The 22,920-nt window shown below is 34.7% G+C and overlaps 1 protein-coding gene across 5 annotated transcripts in view; it reads left to right on the top strand.

Moving 5' to 3' along the window:
* Nucleotides 1-15,311: 15,311 nt before the first annotated feature.
* Tusc3 (tumor suppressor candidate 3) overlaps nt 15,312-22,920 on the top strand; it is a 317,327-nt gene continuing 309,718 nt past the window's right edge. For 3 of the 5 annotated variants that reach the window (XM_078031092.1, XM_078031093.1, XM_078031096.1), the window contains exon 1: nt 15,316-15,663. In XM_078031092.1, the coding sequence (XP_077887218.1) occupies nt 15,526-15,663 (138 nt within the window). In that variant the 5' untranslated portion in view covers nt 15,316-15,525. Of the gene's footprint in view, nt 15,664-22,920 lie in introns of all 5 variants that reach the window. The other 2 variants (XM_078031095.1, XM_078031094.1) reach the window with 2 other exon arrangements.

The raw sequence follows: 22,920 nt of genomic DNA, 5'->3' as shown, positions 1-22,920 counted from the left end.
TCCTCTGAAGAGAGAACTCCAGGGTCCTCTATAAGTAGCTCAGAGTTGTAACTTGATATTATATGTGTTTGCCATAATTTTCCAATTCCTTTATTTTATTCCTTTAATTTTTTTAATTTTATACGTGACAAGCAAAGCAGGAAGTTGATTTGTGCAACATCATGAAAAGTTATTTCCATAGCTAAAATGAGAACTCAAGTTGTCTACACAGTGCTACAGTTTCTGTACCTCATCAAGCTGAGTTCTACCTACCTCAGTCTGCACTATTCTATTCACAATTTCATATGTGCACATGTATAAAGTCAGATATGAACATATGTATGTATACATACCTATTAGGGAGAAGATGACAATAGTTGTAAATCTAAATGACCTTGAGAGCTTTCTCATATTTAGTATGAGATAAAACTACCACAACTAGTACCTTCAAGGGTTGACAACTGTTGGGCAATTGTAGTTTCTGGAAAAATAACAACATTCAACAATGTATACCTCCAAATGAAATGTTTTTTATATTTCAGTAAATACTGCACACTAAATAATTGCTAAACATCAACTGTATCATAAATTTCATCTTTGATTAGATATTTCACATTTTGTGCTTGTTTGACTTCCTTCCCCTTGGGAAATTGACAGATTTTTACCAATATTGGCATACATAGTCATCCTCAATTAAAAGAGTAAATGATAGAATTTTAGATTTTTATTGAAATATAATTCACATGATATAAAATGTATACTTTGAAGTATGCAATCCTGTAGTTTTTGCTATATTCATAAAGATTTGCTGCTATAACCCTTATATAATTCCAAATCACTTTCAAACCTGCCCCCAAAAGAAAATCCATACCCATCAGTATTCACTCCACACTCCCCGATCCCAGCCTCTGGTGACCTCTGTTCCACTTGTGTCTATATTTACCTAGTTTGTGTCCTTTGCATCTGGATTCTTTCACTTACACTAGAGTTTATACTCCTCTCTTAAAATCCCCTTCCAGCTTTATAGTTTGCTTAGTATTTATATTAGTTTTACCTTTTATCTGTTAAAAGAAAGTGTCTGTCAATCACAATAAAGTGTGTTTTTAATTTGCTAGTTCGGCAATTTACTAAAACCTCAAATTACATTATAGTTTATTATTATAGAAAGTGATGTTAAGAAAATAGAAGTAGAATATTAGATAGAGACTTCAAAAATAGAAAAAAAGTGCAGAAAAGTTGCCAAGGCTTTTTTTCAAATCTGTGTTTTGTTGTCTTTAATGGGAGAAAAAAATATATATATATTTTAATCACTTGGAAATTTTCATTTAATTTATTTACTTAGTCACGGTCTTGCTATTTAGCTCAGGCTGGACTTGAACTCCTGCACTCATCCTTCTAAGGAGCCGGGACTATAGGTGTATACTACTAGATGGGCTTTGGACATTTATATCTTTTTTTAATTTTTATTTTTTTAGTTGTAGTTGGACACAATACCTTAATTCCATTTATTTATTTTTATGTGGTGTTGAGGATCGAACCCAGAGCCCCACACACACCAGGCGAGCACTCCACAGCTGAGCTACAATCCCAGCCCCCATTTACATCTTAACTAATTAGACTACATAAAGAAATCACCAAATAATGTCTTACAAAACAATGCTCTACTTCCACAAAGTGTATGTTCTTCTCTTTCTTTCATAGAATTGTAAAGAGTCATAAATTAGCACATTTGTAGGGATGATAACTAGTCTGAGCAGCAAAATAGAACTTTGAGAGAAAACTATAGGGTTAAAGCAATTTTATGTCACTAAAGATTTATGCAGAAGGACTTGTGGTATATACCTAAAAGAATTAAAAGTTAGGAATGCTAACAATCCCTTATTTTTTCATAAAATTAAACATAAATTTTATGCTCAAATTTGCATATGAATGTGAAGATATAACTCCATTACACATGGAATAAATCTAAATTATACTATTCTCTCTACTCTATTTGAAAATGTTTATTAAAATAGGCCCATGACATTATAAGTCCACCCTAAAATGGAATCAATAAATGAAATCTCAGTATGCAAATAAGTCACAAAATAGCATTTGCTTATACAACAAAAACGTTATTATAACGATGTTGTGTGGTACTGATTTTGGCTCATTGATTTGGCTCACTGCTCACTCTGATATACACATCTGCTGACATAAGATTTATCACCCATCTTTTAATTAAATTGTTGAAGCATGATGTAGAAGTCATGATCGAGGGAATAATGATTGCATTTTATTCTCTTCTTTGGCTAATTTTAGGATATTTTAAATATTTTTGAAGATAAAATTCTAATTGAAAGTTATTAAAGATTGTAAATATTATATTATATTTTATACAATTAGCATTGTCATAGTTCTTTCTTCATTATACCTATGTAGGGTTTCAACTAGCTGTTTATACATAAATTATAGAAACCTAAAGTTTTAATGAATTAAGTGATTATTTAAGTTGTAGAAAGGTAGATATCTGCCTTTAAAGGCAAGCAGACTTCTGTTTTATTTTCACATGGGCATGAAAATTTTCCAGTTTTTCAACTGGCCTATTTGATATCAAATGCTATTGTTGAAATATCCTCTTTCTTCAAGGAATTATGGAAATACCGAGGAAGACAAAAGAGAGAGAGAGAGAGAGAGAGAGACGGAGGCATAATTTTTTGACAATAAGGATTTCTTATTTTGTAAATATATAGACATATTTGAGTATCTTTTAAAATCACAAAAAACAGATTAATGCTACATTAAGATTAGATTTTCCTTCTAGTTGTACCACTTAACATTTTGACCTTGAATAAGACATTATATATACCTCCAAATGAGATAATTTATGCAAACCACTTAGTCTAGTGCTTGATACAGTTCTAACAAATCATTGACCATTGTTACCTAATGTTATTTAAGTGGTATCAATCTGTATTTCTATGACTGAAATATGGCATGAAACATTGCCACTTCAGTATTGTATTAAGCCTCTGCATTGCACGATAACAAAATTTTTATTGTATTTACCTTGGAAAATAGATGAAACTTAGAGGTTCAACTCCTCCAAAATTGTCTTCAGCCATACAAATTTCTCCCTACCTATCTAATTCAAGCCTGTATCCTACATTGTCTGTACTCAAAAGAAATTTCCTAGAAATGCTATGGATTATTAAACAAAAGTAGAATAAGTGTTTCCTTTGTCCTAGTTCTAGGAAATCTAGAAATAAATAACTCTAAGTTCTTGTTCATATAGACTTATTGGCAGAAAGAAAGAAAGAAAGAAAGAAAGAAAGAAAGAAAGAAAGAAAGAACAAAAGAAAGAAAGAAAGAAAGAAAGAAAGAACAAAAGAAAGAAAGAAAGAAAGAAAGAAAGAAAGAAAGAAAGAAAGAAAGAAAGAAAGAAAGAAAGAAAGAAAGAAAGCTTGCTAACACTTTCAATGAAGGGGCAAAACTGGACAGTGGAAAGCCAGAACCAAAGACTATATGCATGTATTTTTATTGGAAGTGATCATAGGGAAGAAATGAAGGGCAGTGGAAGTGAAATATAGAAGAGATAAGTCTTAAAAGGATGAGTTATCTAGTTTGTTCCAACTATTGGTATATCATCCCATTGGACTGAGATACTGTATAAAAAGTTTCAAAACTGACACTTCGTGTTGGCATTGACTCCTTTTTTCTCACTGGTCCCCTTCCCCATTGGTCAAGTATAGTCTGGAAAAGTTCCTGGAGAGGGAAAACCTCTACTCAGGACAAGTGGGGTTCTTGAATAATATGATAGGAAAGAATTTCATTCAGCCACATGCTGGACAAAGACATAGATTTATTTAGGAAAGCAATTACATGTTCAAGGGAGAATGCAGGCTATCCTGAAAGAGAAAGGAGGGAGAGAGAGTGGAGGGAGACAAAGGGACAGAAAGGGAAAGACAGAGAGAGAGAGAGAGATCTTTGGGGGTAAAGTAAGAAAGACAGTCCCCAAAAACTAAAGGCTAAATGTTTTCTCTGATGTGCAGATGTGAATTCACAATAAGGGGAGGGGTGTTAGGGAAGAATAGAAGTACTTTGGATTATACAAAGGGGAATGAAGGGAAGAGAGGGAAAATGGGAATAGGAATGAAAGATAGTAGAATGAACTGGACATTACTATCCTATGTGCATATGATTACATGACCAACGTAATTCTACATCATGCACAACAGGAAAAATGAGAAATTGTACTACATATACGTATAATATGTTAAAATACATTCTACTATCATGTTTAGAACAAATTTTTTAAAAAATATATACATTCAAGGGAGAATGCCAGCCATCTTGAGGGCAAGAGATTTTTAGGATAAAGCAAGGAATACAGGTCAACTCCAAAGGGAGAGACAGCAACCCATTGTTCTACAATGTCTATATTTATAGAAGAAAGGTAACTAGGGGCTGAGCCACAGGTGGAGTCAGTGTGGAGTTACACAAGTTCTCACCAGTTTTTCTAGCACTTGAGTATTAACATCATTTACTTTTTGCAGGAAAAGGAATGAACTCAGGCTGGGTTGCTCAGGAATGCCTCTTTTGCATTCCAACTGGCCACATGGGAATTTACTTCTCATTTTAGACTCAATATTTCTTTTTCTGTATCCTTAGATTCCTATCTCAGTCCCATGGCTTTAATTCCCTTGCATTGTTGACTGGTACTTAGTTGAGTGACTAGCTGATCTTGCCAGTAACTCAAGCCACAGGGGTAGGAAATATGAAGTATGTTCCAACATTCCAACTTTCCAATACTCCAGTCCCTTCCTTAATATTATGTAAAAACATTTATGGAATCTTCACCTCAATTACTGTAGATTTTTGTGCCCCAGATTCAAAGAACTATCAATTTGTACCAGACCCAGGTAGCTTTTCCAAGACATTGACCTCAAGTCATGAGCAAGGCTTCCAAGTCAATAAATACTCCATTTCCTCCTCCTCCTCCTCCTCCTCCTCCTCCTCCTCCTCTTCCTCCTCCTCCTCTTCCTCCTCCTCCAAGTCAATAAATACTCCATCTCCTCTTCTTCCTCCTCCTTCTTCTCCTCCTCCTCCTCCTCCTCCTCCTTCTTTCCCCCTACTCATGCAGGGCCAATGCATTCACACGTTTCACTGATTTGTGCCTAGTTACTATCCAGATTGTGAAATAAATTTCATGTGTAAACTATTTTCTTCCAAAGGGAGGGCTATTTCCTAATCCATTTGTACAAAGTTCTGATTCAAGATACAGGACTGTAAAATAGTAATGAGAAACAAATCATTTTGTGCGACTCTGGTTTCTCCCTTTTATTGATATCTCTAGGCAAGAGGAAGCTTCTTTCCTCTAGCAAGGGGATTTTCTCTATCAACCTCAAGCATTTCAGTGACTTAAGATTTTCAAGCTTGTACACATAATGCCCAGTTTCAGGGATGAAATGCAGGTGGTTTAAATGAGAAGAAAAGAGGGGCAATGATAAAAAATGGAAATAGCAATTCAAAGATATACAATCACCAAAGGAGACTGATGCAATATGACATTTTGAGAAGTTTTGTGAAAGGCTTAGAAATATCTGACAGTGCAAAGACATTGGGAAGCATCTATCCACCAGCTCTCATATCCCAGTGGTCAGGAGGTGCTCCACAGTGTGAGTTCTTCAATACTTATGGGTGTCCCTGAGGTAGGAGGTAAAAAGGATGTGAGACAGTCTTAGTTGAAGTACTGCCCCTTGCATCTTTGTAAAGCCTGGACAAAGTAGAGATCTTCAGCATGGCTTAGATAAGAAATTGGTGGGGAAGGGGACAGCAAGAGAAGATTTGAAAAAGGCACACAGAGAATTTTAAGGATGCTATACTAGATGTAGTACAGTTTACACTATATATTTTTTCTTTATCCTTTACAGCTTATATACTCTTCAAGAGTACTTTTTCCCCCAAAACATGTCAGCTCTTTGAAGACCACATCTATTTATTATTTAATAATTACATATTTTTATTTGTGCATTATAAATATATGTAATAGTAGCATTCTTTGCTATATACTTGTTCATGTATACATTATAATTTTGTCAATATTGTTTCCCCATATTTCCCCTTTTTCTTCCTTCCTCCCTCTCTCAATCCCTTATCTCTATTCAACTGGTCTCTTTTGAGTACCACATCTATTTATATTACTTATTTCTAAATTATTTTTTCAGTTGTAGATGGATACAATACTTTTGTTTTATTTGTTTATTTTTATGTGGTGGTGGGGATTGAACCCAGTGCATCACACATGCTAAGCAAGTGCTCTACCACTGAGCTACAACCCCATCCCCTATATTACTTATTTTAAATTCTAAGATGATCCATCAATGTGTGGTGTTCCATGATAATAGCATGTTAAATGATTGATTAAATAATAAATTTATTTTCAGCTTCCCAAATATCTGACTTTCTAAATAACTGGCTTAAATAAAGTAATAAGTATATTTACTAGTAGAGGAGATAAGATAAAGTCAAAATAGTGGTGAGAGTTTATTTTACATTTTATTAAGGTACATATATTTTAAATTTTAAACTAGCCTGTAATCCTAATGTTTTAATGGAATATACTTTTCTTTCCTTACATTAACTGCTATGATCACATTATATGTTTAATTTTGTATTCCTTGAAGTAGAGATATTAAAAAGGAGTTAATTAGCACTTTTAAAAAAATAGTAAGCCTATGTAGTCAAATAGTATCCTTCAATAATTCTACCGTCATCAAGACATAAGAATACAGAACAAAAAACTTGGGAGAATTAACAGACTTAATTCTCAGTTATCACATCTAAAGAGAAGAAGTTGTGACCTAAATAATCTTAAGACTATTTACCTTTGAGTTTAGAATTGTAGGGATTTATAACAATAGTAATTTCTTAAACTCACCTAAAAACCAGGGCTTTGCTTGAGGTGATATTAAGACCTACATATTTTGTTCTTAGACAGGATAGACTAAGTGGAAATGATACCCAATATTAGTATTGGGAAGGAGTTACTTAGGTTTAAAATCTTAAATAAGGTAATCTATACTTGAATATTTGTGAACCCATGTGATTTCCTTGTTCCTTCTATATTTTGCAAGTAGATAGAGGAGTAGAGTACTGATAGACTAGTTTTTAAATATTCAAACGTGTCTCTCACAAGGATATATTGCGGAGGATATATTGTGATGTATACTTAAATAGGAGAATTCAGCTGTCTTTTATTAAGTTAGAAATTAAGAAGATTGGTAAAAAAATTGCAACAATCAGACCATTCTGATTTTTTGATAAAAATATGCTATTTATGTCAACAAGGAATAGGCTTACTATTATTTTAAATAGTTTATTTTTGTTTTATTTTATAATATGGCAAATAGCAACAACTATAGGCAACAAAAATTAAAGTCCTTGGATCCTCAATATTTTTCGGGAGTGTAAAGAGGTCTCCTTATATTGAGATTCGCTGCCATATATCACTAATTGTCCAGTGACAGGACTAGGCAAAGAATTCAGAAATAGAGCCAATGGTGACTGGAAGATTCTGTGAAGACTTCTTGGAGAAATAGAAACTTGCATGGGGTCTTAAGTGACAAGCGGGATTTAAGTATTGTAGAATGGAAAGGATTTCTATGCAATGAAGCTGGTGAGGGCAAAAACACAGGTACAAAACACTGAATGTAGGGGTAGGGCGACCGGATAAGTTTGGCTGCAATGGGAAATAAAGTAGTAGCAAAACACATAGAAAACAAATGAATGGTGGGAAAGACAAAGGCTGGAACACAGGACTAGGGATTTAAATTTGATCATATTAGCTATTGGAAACCATTGAACATTTTCAAAGTGTTGGGGGGAGTGACATGAATATAAGTGGATTCAACTTTATGGAGAGGGAAACTAGTAGAAATCTTATCACATTAATGCATATGTAAATCGATAAGAACCAATGTTGAGGGTTTATAGTTTGAAGCATGAATGATGTGGGAGAATAGAACATGAAGGGAAACAGTACTCAGTAGGTATTTGAAGAAAGGATAAACTATTCACAATAATGCTAAATCACTATTTGGAGTTAAAGATGCTCCTGAATCATAAATGCAAAATGATATTTGATATAACTTAAGTATTTTTTTATTTTTATATTATTAGGATTTTAAATTATGTGAATATATAAACAAAGAATATGAAAGATTTAAAAATTAATTTGAATAACTGGTTAATTAGAATTCCTTATATTTTTAACCATGCCAGGTTTGCTATAATTTGCACATGGACACACATTATCGAACTGTCTCATTTATTATGAATAAAGTATAGTTCTTGTTGATTTAAAATAGTCACTTCATATATAATTAACCCCTTTCAATGTGAAGCTTGAATGCTTCTGAAACTTACTTTATTCTCAGTTGGAAAAGCACTATATGCAAGAACTAAACCACTACTGAAAAACAGTTTCTAAGACTTTGGAATAAAATACATTCCTTGCTTAAAATAATGTGGTTGGTTTGCTTGTTGCACTCCAACATTGTGCACACATTCTCATTATCTGTCCTACACACACACACACACACACACACACACACACATCCATTAAAAAATGAACAAATTATTTTTTGGAATACAGCCAATGTAGATTAAGCCCATTAACTAATAAATTGGTACCCTTAAAATTAGAGCTTCCTGGTCAGTCCTGGTTTTAGTACAAAGAAATATATTTAACATATTTCTTCATAACCAATCTAGCCCCTGAAACAGATGATGATGAAATCTTGCAGGAAACCAAATGGATTTGTCATAATATTCTACCAATAAAACTTAATGACTGGTTATAATTTCAATTAAATATTTCATTTTGTTAATATGAAAAAACCTCATCCACAGCTCAGCATTTGTGGTGTTAAGGAAAAAACCTATTCATCATTTCTTTCCTTGAAAATGACAAGGTTAAAATGAACATTTATTCGGTGAAATAAAATTATTGGCATGTAAGTTATTACCTTATTTGATGAGTGTAGGAAATAAATTGAGAAGAAAGCCATGTACTTGGAGATTCAGCATATGGTTTACTCATTAATTTTAAAAGTTCAATTCAAACTTTTATATATAATTCAAAAGAAAGGGATAATTGAAAGGAAGTCAGAATATGTTGAATTGGTCATTTGTACACAAACAAATTACAGCATTTTAAATCCAGGAGAACCACAAATCAAAATACGCTGTTAAGTATTCTGTAGCAAACTCACATCTATCCGAGCCCAGACAATTTGTTTGGCATAATAAGGATAGCAAAATTATCTCTGTTGCTCACCTGGCTTCATAGTTTCCTTTCCAATGTTTCCCTGGCTCTGTAGAACCCTTTTTCAATTATTTCCAGAATCTTAGAGATACTCTCTAAATACTCCTGTGACCCTCTTGGATTCTTTTCTCTTTTTAAAAAATTGCTACAGATGGCTTAAATTAAAGAGCTTCAATCATTTGTCCATATTCCTACCCTCTCTCTGTATAATTTCACTAAGATAAAGTGAATCTTCCTAGTGAGTCATGGAAAGCTCTGAATGCACAAAAAAGTAGCCACCATTGGACTTTGACCTTAGAATATCTGATATACCAGAATTTAAGAAAATAATTCCTTCCTTTTTTTCCCCTTATTATTCTTCCCTCCTTCGAGTTACTAACCAATTTACAGTTCTTTGGAATTATATTTCTTGGCCCTTATGTATACTCTACGGGCCTCTTTAGATACATGGAACAGGCTTGAACAAATAAGTGAGATACTGTTTGAGATAATCAAATGCTCAACATAACTATACTGCATGCTGGGGGTTGATTCTGAAAACATGTCAACCACAAATACTGGTTAAAATCCAATTGCACAGGTGCTTGTTCTTTGTATGATCATCTCAGTTAGAAAATACTTTATTGGACTATTCCTTAATACAATGTTTTAAAGATAAATTTATATTGGCCTTGGCAGAAATCCTAGGGCAGAAATCAAACTATATAAAAAAAATCAAAGCATTTTATAAATGTTACTATTATATAAAAATGAGAATATTTTAATTTAATAGTATGGAACATGGCATTAGGTTGAAAATAATTTAATTGCTGTTTATTGTATGAACATATTACTTTGAAATTTCAGTTACACAGTTTAAAAATAATTGAATGAATTCATCATAATATACAAAATCACTTTTATGTTAGAATATTTGTAGAAAAACAGTATGGAAACTTAATCAACTGTTTGAAAACTACTATTATTACTAACCTATTATTATGTTTAGGGAAATGTAAAAAGGCAGGTAAGTTTAAATATGAATGACTGATATTTCCAATTGTTGGTTTTTAAGCTATATTTTTTTTGGAGTTAAGAGGTTTTTCCTTTAAAAATGCATTCATATGTACATGTTGACATCTGTGTAATAGTTCTGGAGACAAAAAGGTTTCTGCTCTGCTATGGTGTCACAGACAGTATCAGGAATTCGGAGCTGAATTCTGCTTCCATCTTTGTTCCTGGTATTTGATTGTTTACCCAACAGTTAAAGAGACACTTTGACATCACTGTTCTGCTTGTTTCTCTAATGGGAACATGCTGAAATTTCTGTGTATGCTTTTCAGAGATGGACATTTCGTTTTTGCCCCTTCTCTTGTATTCACCCAGTATCTCACATAATGGAGGAATTATTGTCTGGAATTCAGTCAAATATTTATTGAGTACCTACTACCATAATGGAAATTAATACATAGCATTTACCAGGTTTTAGATGATGTTCTAAATACTTTGCATGTATAGACTGATTCCATCTTCATGGTACATTATTATCGTCATTTTACAAGAAAATAAATGATACAGAGATGGGAAGAAACCTGTCTAAAGTCATACAACTAGAAAGAGTTAGAATATGGACTTTAGCAAACACTCCACTGTGATTGGCGCAGGGAGAACAAAGATGAACACAACACAGTCCCTGTTCTCAAAGTATTTACTATTCAGCAAGAGGGAAACTAACATACTTTTAATGTAACTGTAAATCTAGTAATAATAACATTAGCAAATACTTATGAATTTTATATCTATTGTGAACCCTGTAATGATCCTTTTTTTGGGTATTGTTTCACTCTCACAAGAATCTTATGATTTTCTTTTTTTTTGGAAATAAAGATAATTTTGCCCCATGTGGGAAAGAACAAACTACTCTTTGATTGTCCGTTTGAAGCTGGTCTGGCTCTGAAAACAGTCCCCTGAAAACCAGAACACTGAAGAGTTCTTTTGGATATCAAATATCTCACAGAACATTACTTTCATGGTGACTGTGACAGAGCAAGATAAAATTGTGTACTCTCCACCATCTTGTCAGAGCATAGATAAAAACAACAACAACACTGACCAAACAACAAAAATGACCCATCATCCACCTTTCTTGGATAATATAGTGTGACTGCTCCCCTTTGATCAATTGTAGCTTTAGATCTACTTTGTTCTTTCCATTTTCTAGACAAGAATCAGTAAGATACCCTACATAAAATCTTTCATTTCTGCCAGATTCAAATCAAGCAAAATCACACTCCTTGAATCCTCTTGAAAGCATACAAAGAAAGTCTATATGAAGCCCCATCTAACATCCTCTTTTGGGACTTCTCACAGTTCCTGTAGGGTTGCCTTCCTTGCTGCAATGAACCAATAAATCCAAATCCAACTTGGTTTGATCCCAAGTGTGTTCCTATGGTCTTTTGCTTGAGGGTATTAACAGAAATGAAGGTATTTCAGCAAGGATGTGCTGTTGGAGCAAGACCCTAGACATAGTTTACAGTGTGTGCGTTGGAGGCCCCTGGAGAGCTTCTCATGTTCAGGTATTCCAGTTGACTCTGGCACATGTTCTCATGGGACTTTTCTGGTTTTAGGATCAGAATTTTATTGTTCCTCATTGAGATTGTTCTCTGGCCTTGGAGTTCTACTTCTATGGTCTACTGTTTAGTGTTTTGTCTACATAAGGAAACACCATAAGGAGAAAATGGATATAGACCTGCATTGTCTAATTTTGAGACAATGCCAGGGAAGGAGTTAAGAAAATATCATTAGATTGGTGTTCTTCAGATAAAAGTCGCCAGGGTCACCATTTTAGAATCTTAAAAGGACTTTTCTCTTAGTTTTATGAGAAATGACTTATTTAATTTCATCTCTCCAGAGTCTAGGTTTTTTTTTATCATGTCTCTGATCACTATAAATTAGCTTTTGTCCAAATTCAAGATACACATAATCACACTATCAACCTTATGGACCCCTTGAGTTCCCATGTGGTCCTCTTAATCTAAAATTGCACCTTTTTAAACCAAACACTTATTTCTTCTCTGTTTTCTGAATATAAGCAATACTTAGGCTCTGACTGGTAAAATTTCCCAGAGCAATTCAGAATTGTAGTGACAACTGGGGGAACTCTGACATCAGCAAAACATAAAGTATTTACAGAGTGTGCGTAAAATATCCCTGTCTCGTGGCATTTGTATACTAAAGTAACATGTTAGGCTAGAAACAAAATGAATATAAATGGTATGATGTCAAGCAGTGAAAGGCCAGTACTATAAAAAGTTTGGGTGTGTGTAAAGAGAAAAGTGTTTATTTTTTTAGATACGGTCATTTGAGGGTCTATAGAGAGATATAATTTTAAGAGAGGTAGACCTTGGCCTGAATAAAGTGATGAAGTACACCAAGTGAACATCTATCTAGGTGAAAAGGGTTACAACAAAGAGAAAAGCAGTGCAAAACATAGAATAGAGTGTGCATGGCATTTTTTTTTTTAGGGAAAACAAAACAGCTGGTCTGGCTGGAATACTGTGAAAAAGCAGAAGAAAAATAGAAGATGAATTTGGAAAGGTAGCTGGGAACAAGGTAATGTGAGATTCTAAGGGCATGGGAGATTTTGTTATTTCTAGTGTAGACAGAGAAGATACTTTGCACTGATTTATGTATGAAAGGAGTCACCATAGCTGCTCTACTAACAATAGAAATCAGGAAGGCAGCATTAAGGACTCTTGGATTATGCTGGTCGAGGATGTAGTTAAGATTGTAAGAAAAGGAGGATCAACAAATAAAGCTGTCTGGTGTGGATCTAAAGAATGCTAGAGTTACAAAATGGGAAAAGGAAGGTAAATTCCTAAGACATTGTAGAGGTAGGCTAAATTGGAAAGTGAATGTGGATGGCAGCAAGATTAGAGGGAATAAAAAAAAGGAACGCAGATGTGAGGCTCTGAAAACCCACAATTGGGACAGTGGTACCAATAATTACACAAAGGGATTTAAAACAAGTTTGGGAAAAGGGGAGATAATGGATTTTATGTTCACTATATTTATAAGTAGGGGTAGAATTGATAAAATCATAAGTTCATTCAAATACCAAAAGTTGAGGCTAGTTTCACAGGTCTCAAGGAAAAAACAAGGGGCTATACTTTGGGAGTGTTTTAGCAAAATAGGCAGGAGGCTATTAGCCAGGAGTTGTTTCTATACCAGAACTCTAATGTAAGCATATTCTGAGTTGCCTTGAAAACATTTCTTGTAACCAATTAGGGAAACAACTACTATAAACGAAACCTCAGCCAGTCACAAGCACCCAACAAGATGACTGGATACAATCACCCACCCCCAAAACATATCTACCTAGGGAGAATGCCTAGCTGTGGATAATCAGGCAATTTCCTCACTTTGCTATTATAATAAGCCTTGCAAGTTGTCTGCTAATATTGCTGGAGCTGAGCTCTCTGAACCTCTTCTGGTTTTGAGTGCTGCCAGATTTATGAATTGTTCTTTGTTCAAATAAACTGTTCAGTCTAACTTTTTCTTTTAACAGAGTGATAGCTAATACAAGCAAAATGTTCACATAATAATGGGAAATGAAAAGCCTGGGAAACAGGAAAGAGGGATTTATTTGTAAACGCCTTTTAAAAATGTGATGTAGCATAAGCATGACTGTAGAGCTAGACTGCCAAAGTTCAAATTTCTGCATCAACCTTTTCTAGCTGTACTACATAACCTTGGATAAGATCATCTGGGCCTTAGTTTTTGCATTTGAAAATTATTATACTAGAACTTCCCTGATAAAAGTGTTGTGGTGCAAACATTCTTCATCTGGAGGCCTTGAAATTTTATAACATCTGTAAACATTGTAATGGAAAAAATTATGATCCTATTTCTATTAACCATTCACAAAATTTGATTCCTTCCTTTACAAAAACCTTATAAAGTGTTAGTATCTATGACTTTGTTTCCTATAGAAAGTATAGATATTTTCATATTGCAATACAGTGGTTGCAGAAATCATGAAATATTGTGATCACTGTTACTTCAAAATTACCAAATTTATTGCAACTGGCTGTTAGATCGAATGTGATGACTGAACTTATCTATATCCTCATAACATTTAGTTGACCAAATCTCCTGTAATTTTACACCTCTTGGTCAAACACAATCATTTTGGGTTACCTGAATGTTTATAGAGTCACGCATCTATATTGCTGCCCAATATCCACAAAATACAAATATTTGTTCATCAATATGAGGAAGGAGGAGAATAGTTTTAATTTGATATTTCCATTGTGATGGATTCTTTGGAAATCTTATATATTTAATTTCATACATTTAAAATATTATTTTCAGATTAGGTCCATAGGGTTAATCCCATTATCAGACATGTTCATGGTACAAGAAATCTTGAGGTAGAAGGATAAAATGAGTACGCATGACAACACCTGGCCCTTATCAAAAGTTCAATAAAATGTCTGCTACTATTGTTCTTAAAATCTTAGAGAACAGAAATTGAGTTAAGTTCTATTCATTCTTGCATTCAAATCAGCTAGAACACTGGTGTGTCCATTGACAGTCAATAAACACTGAAAGAATGAAGCCAAGTCTATGTTGGCTTCTCAGGATCTTCAGTTGGGGTTGGAAAACAGGTGTCAAGTTTGTGGGGCCACTTCTTATGCATCTAGAAAACTCCAGAGTATGTTAGAGCGCTTGAGAGTTTAGACAGAGACACATATGTGTCCCTAAACTTATCCCAATAAGAATATGAATACCAGTGGCTTAGAGGGGCCAGGTCCTTAATTCTTCAAAGTTCTCCATCACCCAAGAAGGCAACCAGGTAAAGTATTGGACTGAGAGGTCCCTTGCTTATTCCTGGGACCTAGTTTCAAAAGGACAGTTTCTGATTGAGCAAGATAGACAGCAGCCTCTCTTCCCTAGGTGGGGCTCAGGGTACGGTCGTGGTGAGAACTCCGCGCCGCGCGCACCGAGCCCTCTCTTCCTCGCCACGCCCACTTCCTGCCCCATCCAGCGCCTTTCCAGGTCTCTCTCCCGGTGAACCGGATGCGCTGTCAGTCTCCTCCTCTGTGTGTCCTCGGCCTCCACCCAGCTCCTTCGCCGAGCCGTTGCCACCCCGAGGCCCCAGCCAGGAGGCTCCTGGCGGCTGGCCTGGCAGGTGTGGGGCGCAGTAGGAGCTGGGCGCTCACGGTTACCGCGCGTGGAGGAGACACTGCCCTGCGGCGATGGGTGCCCGGGCCTCTCCTTCACGCCGGAGACAGGCGGGGCGGCGGCTGCGGTACCTGCCCACGGGGAGCTTTCCCTTTCTCCTCCTGCTGCTGCTTCTCTGCATCCAGCTCGGGGGAGGACAGAAGAAAAAAGAGGTAGAATGAATCCTGTTGGCTTTCTCGAGTGGGCCTGGGCGGGCTGGGGCGGGACACGTTGCCAGGAAGCCCCGCATCGTTGCTAGGCAGCAGGGCCGCGGGGCGTGGGCGGTGGCGGCCGCGTGGGTGGAGGCCTAGGGGCGGGTGCTTTGCGGGTCCGCAACCTTTTAGCCTGGTACTGTCCCCTGAAGGGGAAAGGATGCATCCGCTTGGCTGCCCTGGGCTGCTCCTGGGAATGTCACTTAGGACCACTGAGAGTCCCTCTGTGTGCAGGCCGAGCTTTGGGCGCTGGTGTCGCGGAAAGGGGTGTGGTGGATGTGAAAATACCCTTGAGAAGTATTTATAAAGCTCCAGGAACTATTTAACTCTTTATTTTTCTCCTTTTCTGGATTAGACAGAATATTGAGAATGTTTTAAGTTTTTCTCTATTCTGAATTATACCTTCCAAAAGTGTACGTTTATTTTTATTTTAAACTCAATGTGTGATTGTGAAATAACCTCACATTATTTACGTTATGCACATTTTTGGGTGAAGTTCAGATCACCGGATTTTAATCTTAGTCTTTAACTTTGGCCAGAGTGAGATTTGAAACGACTGTGTTTAAAGTAATTGCAGAGTTATTTGTGAATTCGGTTATGCATCATTACTATGGATGATTGATCTAGAAGTTTCAGAAGAAAAATACAGTGTTTCTAATTGTGGATCATTTTGGTTAATATGCTGTTTATATAATCCAAGATGGTTTTTCTTTGGTGGAATTACACAACTACACATGTCTCATAATTTGAATCAAGGTATTGCCAGAAATTTCTTAATAGCTGGCTAGAGAGTGAAAAAATAGATAACTTTCGAAGTAATCATTTTGTCTTTTCTCATTAATCATTGCAGAAAAAACTGTGGTCAATATTAACTGTTTTTTTTTTTTTTCCTTTTGGCTCCTGGGGATTAAACTCAGTGGCACTTAACCACTGAGCCACATCCTCAGCCCTATTTTGTATTTTATTTAGGGACAGAGGCTCACACTGAGTTGCTTAGGGCTGCTTTTGCTGAGGCTGGCTTTGAACTCGAGATCCTCCTGCTTCAGCCTCCTGAGCCACTGGGAATACAAGCATGCACCACCGTACCTGGCAATATTAATGACTGTTAGTTTTTTGTTTTTAATTTTAGTATGAAATTAGGCCATACAAAATTCCTTGTGGAGTTTTGACAACAACATTTAGAGAATCACTAGTTTTGCTACAGTTGTATTTAGAAATATAAATTGAAGATATATTTTAATACTTGGTATTTATATGCTATATTTCGAGAGTTTTAGGTTTTATAGTTGTTGATGAGAAAAGTAGAAGATTGAGGAGTAGACTTTTTTTTCTTTTTCTTTTATTTTTCTTTTTTTGTGAGTTACCAGAGCAGAGAGCAATAAAATATGATGAGGAATTCCATGGAAATTCTGATGTTTTTACCTCCTGGGAATGTCACTTAGGACTACTCTTTAAACTGAAGAGGGAAAAAATGCAAAAAGGGCACAGGTTCATGGCATCTTAGTGTCTCCATTTGTAATATTACTTGAATATATAAAGATGATACCAGTAAAATTAATTAAATCTAAAAGTCAGTAGTATATTTCCATTAAGATATATTTTATAGAAGGTATTTTTAAAATGAAAAACTGGGGAGAACAATGCTGAAGATTGAAAATGAGCATCTTCCAAAATTATTCTTTTTCTCATAAAAAGGAGAAGCTAATACTAATATGTGGTGGTGTTACAGTAACCATGTATTTTCTTTATGGAAAAAAAAGGCATATTAAAAAACATTTGAAGTTTTGATACTTAGGTCTCTGAAGTATTAAAGGCCAGTTCTGTATATGGTACTCTGTTAACAAACTGTGATATCTTCCATTATTGGAATAAAAACATTATACATTGGAAATAATGAGAAATGATTGTTCACCAGTATGATGCTTTTTCAGGGGTACCTCTTTTTTTTTTTTTTCTGTATGTGATTTCTTTCTTTGCTGACATTAGAATCTGATGCCCAGAGTAAGATTTGCCATTGAACCAGAAAGTATAGCAGCTGAAATGTAGTTTACAGCAATGAATATGATTACCATTATATATCAGAATAGTTGACATGGCATGAAGAGCTTTTCTTTCTTGGGAATCCAAATTGAACTCTAAAATTGAGTCTGGAGTCAAGAATGTATATTATTTGCTTTTAAGGAAGTAATAATTGTGGTGGTAATATTTACAACATATTTTCTTGAGTCAGACAAATGATTCAGTTATAACTCAATCCTTGATTGTATGACACCAGGCAAACCATTTAATGTTGCTGAATTCTAGTTCCCTTTTTTTAAAAAAAATACAGACATAATAACTATATCTTGGGATCATTGTTGGGATTAAATAAGTTTATGTAGTATCTAGTGTGATGTCTAGAACATAAATGATGATCAATAAGTGGTAAGTAGCTATTATGTGTTTCTTATTTAAATAAACATGTTAGTATGGTGAAATTCTAAAATGTAAGAGTTTTAAAAAATTATGTTTAAGCTTTATGATGATAATAAATTATATGGCTTCTAAAATAGATTATCTATTACTTATGATGAAATACTGAGAATTCTAGACTTTTATGTTGAGAATTTTGCACATAGAGATTTTGCATCAGAATTAGTGATACTCCATGCATTTGTGCATATGTATGTGCATGTACACGTGTATGTATTATGTATATGTTTATATACACGTTTCTTCATGATGACATTTTCATTCCTTAAAAATAATTAGTTTTGTTATATATTCTGTTTAAGAATATATGTAGGAATAGTTAAGTGGATAGACAAAGAAAAGTGAGGATTCTTAAACCACATCTCTTAATTATATTAAAAACAGTCATTAAAAAGTAAGTTTTAATTCTCAAGTTAAAATGATGTGATGTGAGTGTGGAAGACTTTGGCCTCTGAGTAGTTTTCATTTGTATATTAACACATTTTGCTTTTCTTTTGATAGTTTTTCTATTTCATAGATTATTATATCAGTTAATCAGCTTCATTTGGAATTGTTGTAATTTATAATGACCTCTTCTGCTTATGTAAACAGAGCTCAAATTGTATAATGAATTACAGTAGAAGTATTGATTTCTTAGTCATCAAAAACAGCCGTTATAATAATTTATTATATTTGCAAGGAATGTAATTAGTTAATAGGCTAGGATATGTAGGTATAATGAATATACAATATGAAAAATTGATTTACTCAAATGCTTTCTGGGAGATTAGTAAAATATTTGCTTAAAATTGTTCAGCTGCCTTTGACATAATTCTGTATGCCATTAATGTTTTTAAACATGTTTTACACTGGATGAATGATATCTAATTTCTAGTGTCCCAACTGTGAAATAGAAATTTTACTTAGAAAATGATAACAAGGGAGAAGATGGAGGTAAGCAATAGAAGTTCCCTTTAAGCAAAGAACTTAAGTGGAAGAAGTATGCAAACAGTACAACTTTTAGAAATGTATAACAATTTTACATTGATCTGCATACATATAAAAACAGATGATGCTGATGTCAGTTGTTTCATTTAGGTTAGATTATGTGTGTGATAATCTTTGAAGAATGATTGAAAATGGCAGGTCTTACTCAGAATAGCCAAATGTGCCTGTCCAAGAGCTCCAGTTTCTTGGATGATGGCAGAAGGTATGGTATTCCTGTATCAAGGCATTCCATGAGGAATGTGTCACAGAATTCCATGACTTTTAGGTATATGAATATATTACAGCACTAGAGTTGCCAGAGTATCAACATATGCATTGGTTCCTTGAGCTTTAATTGGTTCAGGGCAGTGTAAGAGGGCCAGGTGATCCTCAGGTATGTAGTAGTTGAATTACAGGAGAGCAGCCTTGACTGTAGGGAACCCACATATTTTAAAATGCACACGCTTTTTAATTTTTTTTTTTGATACCAGTGATTGAACTCAGGGGCGCTTTACCCCTGCATCACATCCCCACCCCTTTTTATTTTTTCTTTTGAGAGAAGGTCTTGCTAAGTTGCTTAGTGCCTTGCTAAATTGCAGAGGCTGGCTTTGAACTTGTGATCCTCTTGCCTCTGCCTCCTTAGCCACTAGGATTACAGATGTGCACTACCGAGCCCGCTTTTTTTTTTTTTTTTTTAAATAGAGAACTCTGTCTTGACGAAGACAGTTATATATAATTTTCACATGATGGCTTTATGCTATACAACATCCTTAAAAAGATAATCCAAAACCAAGTTAAGTCTGTAGCTCCACTCACAAGTTGTGTAGAAACCCACGAAGAATTACCTCTTTGAGAAATTTCATCAAAAGGGAACATTTTTAAGGTATTTTCTTAGAGGTAAATATACCACTGGCAAGTATAGTCCCATGTATGTGCTTGATTGTATGTGTATGTCATAGAGAAGGATGGAATGAAAAATATGTAACACAAAGCAAACAATATTAACACTTAACCTTTTGTTACATTTACTTTTTCATTCTTTCTCTTTTGCCCTAAATATTTAGTAATTTGAATGCCAGTGCAGTCTGTTATGCCCTTGAGTGATGTTGGTTTCTTCACTGTATTAGACTATGGTGATTAGCTTATCTGCGTAAGAATTCCTCTTGGAGCATCATGGTAATTCTACCAAAATAGAAAATTATCCTTTGGTTAAGTGTAGGAGTAATGTGTTCCCTGCTAGAAAATGGGTAGATGAAAAAAAATGACTATTTGTTGCATAACAGTAGTGTGAGTGTGTGTGTGTGTGTGTAAGTGTGTAACAAATGGATAATACTGATCTCTATGTAGTTTTTATTTCTGTTGTTAGGACAAAATTTCTGCAGTTCCTCAAATTGAGCATATCTATTGAGCATATTATCCTTTCCTCTCTCCATCTGGTCCATCTGATTTCTCATTGCTATTAACAGTGTTGTTTTATGGGAAACAAACTTTTAATGTTGAAAAGCTTCATTTTTTTAAATCTAACCACCTGCCAGTATAATACATCTTTGCAGTTTTTTTTAAACATCTATTTAGTTGTAGATGGATACAATACCTTTATTTATTTATTTATCTATCTATCTATCTATCTATCTATTTATTTATTTATTTATTTTAATGTGATGCTGAGGCTTAAACTCAGTGCCTCACATGTGCTAGGTGAGCACTCTACCACTGAGCCACAACCTCAGCTCTCTTTGTAGTTCTTAAATTGTATTTTGCAGATTGTATGTAAAGTCTGTGATTACATGATTTCTTGTGGAATTATACATGGATTTAAGGAGAGAATTTTAAAAATAGGGTTCCTGTTATACATAAATATGTAAAACATTTAAGTATTTAGGCTGAATATTAAAGCTTTAACATTGTTATTTAGAAGAATAGATAATACTTTTTTCATAGTAATTAGTTTCTCTCTGCTTATCTATATTTCTCTTTAACTCTGGAAAAAAAAGATCATGAGTTAGCTTATTGAGTATTTTGGAATCTGTAACTTAATAAACATTTTAGTACAGATAACATCCTGAAGAAATTCATGAGCTGAAGACAGTTTTGAATAAAAGTAAATCCTTACTGACATATTTATTAAAGTTTTTGTTGATCATCAAAAATACCTATTGAGTTTTATACTTGAAGATGTCAGAAAGTTTCTCTTTCCTTCATGTTACCTTGAGAAATCAAGTAACTGTGATGGAAAGGGGCAGTTCAGTATGAGTTAAATAAATGTGGTATTGATTGTATTTAATGCAAATATTTTATAAGTATATCTTTTAAAGATGGTTTATTTAGATGTTAATATTATGTGACTTAAGTTTTGGAAATATTTTGGTATTTTTGGCTCTGCTTGCAGACACACAAAGCTATTGGCAAGTTAGTTCACATAAGTGGTAAAACTTATTTTTTGTAATTATTTATAAATTGTGTAATCTGTTTAAATTTTAAATAGAGTGTAATACCTTAGTATAAATTCCTGAATTTGGTAAATTGGGAGTTGAAAATAAGTCTTAAATTGTATCAGGAAAAGATAAAGAAAGTAGCAAGACAGTAGACAGGATGCTAGGCCTTTCACTTAATTAGATTATTGAAATGCATTGCATATTTGTGCCCTTCCAAAATTTATAATTTGAATTCCTAACCCTAATGTGATGGTATTAGAGGTATTGTGATGGTATTGGAGAGCCTTTGGGAAGTGATTAGGTCCTGTAGGTAGAATTCTTATAAAAGGCACCTGATAGTTCTTGTTTTTCTGCTCTGTGAAGATATAGTGACAAGTCAGCATTCTGAAGAGAGCCCTTATCAGAACCTGCCCATGCTGGTACCCTGATGTTGAACTTTCAGACTCTAGAAAGGTGGAAATAAATCTGTTTTTTAAGCTCCCCAGTCTAAGGTAATTTGTTGTAGCAGCCTAAATTGACTAAGACAGTTATATATAATTTTCACATGATGATCGTGGCAGATAGTCTTGTTTGCCTGACTTTTGGTTTGGTTTAGCTGGGACTATTGCAAGCTCCAAGTAGTAATTTTTATTAGTCAAAGATCATCATGATTTTTCCAGCATATTTCAAATTGTTGTTTTAAAAGTGAGCAGATGATACAATTTTGGGCAAGTTTCTTTGTTCTTAAAGGATGCAAGAAGGTAAATTTTCTCTTTCTGTCTTTGAGTATGTGTATGACAGTGGGATGCTTGAGTTGCTGATCTCAACTTGTAATTATGATGCTACAAGCTTGAAGCAAAACCTGTGGAGGAAAATAATAAGAATGTGAGGTCTTGATTGTGTAACTTAGCTAACCTTGTTATTGTTCTAACTCTGGACTCTTGTGTTCTGAAGTTAATAAGTGTTTTATTCAGCTTTTCTCACTGCTGTGACTGAAAGGACCCAAACAGAGGGGAGGAAAAGTTTATTAGAGGGCTCACAGTTTCAAGATCTTAGTCCATAGAAGGCTGGTTCTATTCCTTGGGGCTCTAGGTAAGGCAGAATATCAAGGTGGAAGAGTGGCTGAGAGAACCAGCTCACATGATGATCAGGAAGCACAGAGAGAGGTCTCCACTTGTCAGATACAACTGTATACCCTAAAGCCACACCCCCAATTCCCACCTCCTCCAGCCACCCGACCACTTCAGTTACCACTCAGTTATCAGGGGATTAATTCACGGATTGGGTTAAGACTCTTACAACCCAGTTATTTCTCCTCTAAACCTTCTTGCATTGTCTCACATGTGAGCTTTTTGGGGACACCACA

The sequence above is a fragment of the Ictidomys tridecemlineatus genome, chromosome 14, assembly GCF_052094955.1.
Source record: "Ictidomys tridecemlineatus isolate mIctTri1 chromosome 14, mIctTri1.hap1, whole genome shotgun sequence".
NCBI lineage: Eukaryota > Metazoa > Chordata > Mammalia > Rodentia > Sciuridae > Ictidomys > Ictidomys tridecemlineatus.
This window is presented reverse-complemented; position numbering and strand designations above follow the sequence as displayed.